We start from the raw sequence: 4,153 nt of genomic DNA, 5'->3' as shown, positions 1-4,153 counted from the left end.
CTGCCCAGCCCCCCACCCCAGCCCCCCGGTAGCAGCTACCTCCGCAGAGCTCCCCGTCGAAGCACTGGGCATTGATGCGAAGGCAGGTCCAGCAGTCGAGAACTGGCCCCTCTGTAACCGCTGGGATGTGGAAAGGGGGGACCAGGTCAGGGACCCACGGGGAGACCCCGCCCTGCCCTGCAGGGGGCGCCAGCTCCCACCCGGCCCCAGGGCAGGGACTGGCTGGCTCAGGGAGCAGGGAACAAGGCCCGGGACCTTTCCCCTCTAGGGGGCGCCAGCTCCCACCCGGCCCCAGGGCAGGGACTGGCTGGCTCAGGGAGCAGGGAACGGGGCCCGGGGCCTTTCCCCTCCAGGGGGTGCTGGCAGGGGGCTGTGGGAGGCACCAGGGGGGCCACACTCACTGCAGTCCTCGGAGCAGGCTGTGGGGGAAGCACAGACAGACACAGCGTTAGAGACCCCCTCCCATGGGGCACTCCCTGCCCCCCACGCCCCTCAGAGCCCCCAGCCGCCCGCCCATCACCCAGAGGGCCCTACCCTGATCTCAGGGACGCTGGACCGAGATCTCCCCGCTCCGCCCTCAATGCTGCTTGCATCTCACGGGGCTGGAGACAGGGGGTCCCTGGCTGTCGCATGGGGGGCGGGAGGGGTGTGGGGGGGAGCCCCCCATCTCCGGGGACACGTACCCAAGTCGGCGAAGCTCTCCAGGGCCTCTCGGAGGCGGGTTCGCAGGGAGTCGCGGTGCTGGGCCAGCGTCAGCTGCAGCAGGTGAACCCCTGGGGGACAGGCAGACATTGCTGGGGGGCAGCCAGCCCCACACGCACCTGGCACCCCTCCCCCAATGCCAGCCGAGATGGCGGGCACCTGTCACGTGGTCCACACCCCCTTCCGGAGACCCACAGCCCCACTCCCGCCCCCCACCTCCCAGCCACTGCCGGCTCCTGCCCAGCATCCCTGCCCCCCGGGACCTCCAGCCCTGCCCCCCCCAAGCCTGGGCCACTCTCAGCCCCCCCAGATCCACCCCCACACACACTCACCTTTCCAAGGCGTCTCCTTGAGAGCCCTCAGCCAGCTGCTCAGAGCAGCTTTCACAGCCAGCATCCCGCGGACATCTGTACAGGGAACCAAGGGGTCAAAGGGGGCACGCTCTGCCCCCCAGCAGCTGTGCCAGTGCTCCTCACTTCCGACCCGCAGCCCCTGCTAGCCCGGCCCTGGGCTCCCCCCCACCAAGCCCTGCCGCTGCCCCTCACTCCCGACCCGCAGCCCCTGCCAGCCCAGCCCTGGGCTCCCTGCCACCAAGCCCTGCCGCTGCCCCTCACTCCCGACCTGCAGCCCCTGCCAGCCCAGCCCTGGGCTCCCTGCCACCCAGCTCTGCCGGTGCCCCTCACTCCCGACCTGCAGCCCCTGCCAGCCCAGCCCTGGGCTCCCTGCCACCAAGCCCTGCCGCTGCCCCTCACTCCCGACCTGCAGCCCCTGCCAGCCCAGCCCTGGGCTCCCCCCAGCTCTGCCGGTGCCCCTCACTCCCGACCCGCAGCCCCCTGCTGTCCCAGCCCAGGTGCCCCCGGGGGAGGGGCCGCACACCCAGCACCCGGTGGTGTTTCTCTGGCAGGTGAGTGCTGTAGAGGCGCTCAAAGGCCTGGACCTGGCGCTGAATTAGGGCTTCCCGGTTGGGCACTTCAGAGGGCACCGCCTCCCCCAGCAGCACCCCCAGCCCCCGCAGGAAGGGCCGGTCGCAGTGCAGGCAGCCGCCCGCCCCCCGGGGGCGCAGCAGCAGCAGGAGGAGCAGGAGGGAGCAGGACATGGCCATGGATCCCCGGCCCCGCTGTGACCTCATCGCCCCGGTGACATCACAGAGCCAGAGGGGCAGAGTGTTCCCTGGGCGGGGAGGAAATGACATCATAGGCAGACGAGGGGGTTAGAAGGTGTTGGCTGCAACACAGGAAATGATGTCACAAACAGAACTGGGATCTAATGAGAGGAGTGGGTGTAGAACAGGAAGTGATGTCAGAGGCAGAAGAGGCAGTGTGATGAAATGGGAATGTTCTTAATGTTTTCTCTGAATACTGTGTGGGTGCCTCAGTTTCCCCTATGCATTTCTTAACTATCTAGGGTGGTGGGAGAAGGGGATGTGGTTGTTGCAGAGCCCTAGAGGGCCAGTGCGATGGTGTCTGCACAGAGAATGGCCAACACCCTGTCTCCTGGGAACTGATGGCCTGGGGCCCTCCCCTGCAAGTGCCAACTGAAGGTGTTGGAGAACAAAGAGATCAGGTGACCTCCTGGCCTGGGAAAGAGCCGAGGGGCTGGACAGTTTCAGTTTGAGCTGGCTGGGGAAAGAGAGGCCCCAAGATGGACCTGACTTAGGGGTCCAGTTTCTGTACCTACAAGCTCTGTTTTGGACCGTGTTCCTGTTGTCTAATAAACCTTCTGTTTCACTGGCTGGCTGAGAGTCACGTCTGACTGCGGAGTTGGGGGTGCAGGGCCCTCTGGCTTCCCCAGGACCCCGCCTGTGTGGACTCGCTGTGGGAAGCGCACGGAGGGGCAGAGGATGCTGAACGCTCCGGGGCCAGACCCAGGAAGGTGGAAGCTGTGGAAGCTTCTTGCCCTGGAGACAGTCTGCTCAGAGAGAGGAGGCTACCCCCGAGTCCTGCCTGGCTTCGTATGGAGCAATTCCAGAGCATCGCCCGGTGACAGGCGGTTAAAAGAAGAAGCGGAGGCACAACAAGAGATGATGTCAGAAGCAGAACAGGCATCTAGTGGGAGGAGTGGATGTAGAACAGGAAGTGATGTCAGGGGCAGAAGTTAGGGCTAAAGAAGAATTGAAGGCAATCAGGAACTGATGTCGAAGGCAGAATGAGAGGTGATGTTTGCAGCAGAAGGGGGGCTTAGAAAGGATTGGAGACAGAACAGGAAGTGATGTCAGAAGCAGGAAGGGGGCCCAGAGGTGGACTGAGGCAGAATGGGAAGTGATGCAGGATTGCCAACCCTTGACCTTGATCTCCATCCCCCTGCGCCAGGCGTTGACCTGTTCCCGCGGGCAGAATCCCCTGGATCCCAGCCGTGGCCCTGGGGCAGCAGGAGGAAGGGCCGGGTTGAGACACAAACCAGTTCTAGGGAGCTGGCTGGAGAACTCATTCGAATTCTCACGCGCTCGTCAACCCGTGGATGGTGGTGATGGGCTCGTTTCTGGGTGTGGGTCCCGGAGTGAAACCTGATGAGTTAAACTCCCTGTTGAAACACTTCGCGAGCAAACTGAATATTGAAAATAACAACAGTAGCAGTGAAGGTTTGTTGAAAGTGAAGGGGAAAGTGCAGCCATTGAACGCGTCGGGGGAAACTGAGGCACACATGGGCTTAGTACAAATATTACAGAAAATCCCCCCCTTTGTCACAGGAGATCTGAGGAAAACTGGGATGTGACGTCAGCGGCAGAAGAGGAAGTGATGTCAGACGTAGAAGAAGGGGCTAAAGAAGAATTGAGGCACAACAAGAAGTGATGTCAGTGGCGGAACAGGAAGTGATGTCAGAAGTGGCACAGACCTTTATGGCAGGACTGGAGGCAGAACAGGAAGTGATGTCAGAGGCAGAATCAGCCTCTAAGGAAGGATTAGAACAGAACAGGAAGTGAGGTCATGGTGGTTGCCGGGGCGATGCTGGTGCTGGTGGTGCTGGTGTTGCCCCTGCTGGCCCCGGGCGCCGCCCCCTGCCTGCGCTGCTGGCCGGACGCCCCCCGCTACGTCCACTACGACGTGCGGCTGCTGCTGGGGGCGGCGCAGCCCGGGGGGGCCGCGGGGCTGGAGAGGGAGCTGAGCGCACTCATCTTGGGGGGGGACCACGGCGTCCGAATCATGGGTGAGGGGTGGGGCATGGGGCCCCCCACAAACACCCCCCTGGCCCACCTGTCACAGCACTCCCTGCCCTGCCCCCCATGGCGTCCCCCACTGAGACCCCTCCCACCAACTCCCTCCTGGTGACCCCTGCTGAGCCCCCGACTCCCCCATAACAGCTTCTGACAAGCCCCCCCCAACTCCCTGCTCCCATAGCTCCCCCCTCCCCACAGCCAAGCGCCCCCTGCTGAGCCCACAGCCCAGCACCCCCTGCTGAGCCCCCGCCTCCTCCCTGCAGATCGGAATCCCCCCCCCCCCCCCCGCCCGCGCCC

General features: G+C 64.2%; 1 protein-coding gene across 1 annotated transcript; it reads right to left on the bottom strand.

The window, feature by feature from the left end:
• Positions 1-39: 39 nt before the first annotated feature.
• Positions 40-1,831, bottom strand: IZUMO3 (IZUMO family member 3; the record flags this gene model as incomplete). The annotated part of the gene is made up of 5 exons (XM_026662364.1): positions 1,579-1,831; positions 1,035-1,109; positions 684-773; positions 402-419; positions 40-120 (listed from the first exon to the last, which is right to left on the bottom strand). Coding segments are annotated over exons 1-5 (517 nt in total), but the record flags the coding sequence as incomplete, so codon positions are not given.
• Positions 1,832-4,153: the final 2,322 nt, after the last annotated feature.

The sequence above is a fragment of the Terrapene carolina genome, unplaced genomic scaffold (assembly GCF_002925995.2).
Source record: "Terrapene carolina triunguis isolate 2854851 unplaced genomic scaffold, T_m_triunguis-2.0 Scaffold26540, whole genome shotgun sequence".
NCBI lineage: Eukaryota > Metazoa > Chordata > Testudines > Emydidae > Terrapene > Terrapene triunguis.
Note: the sequence above shows the minus strand (reverse complement) of the source record. Positions and strands in the feature narration are given on the sequence as shown.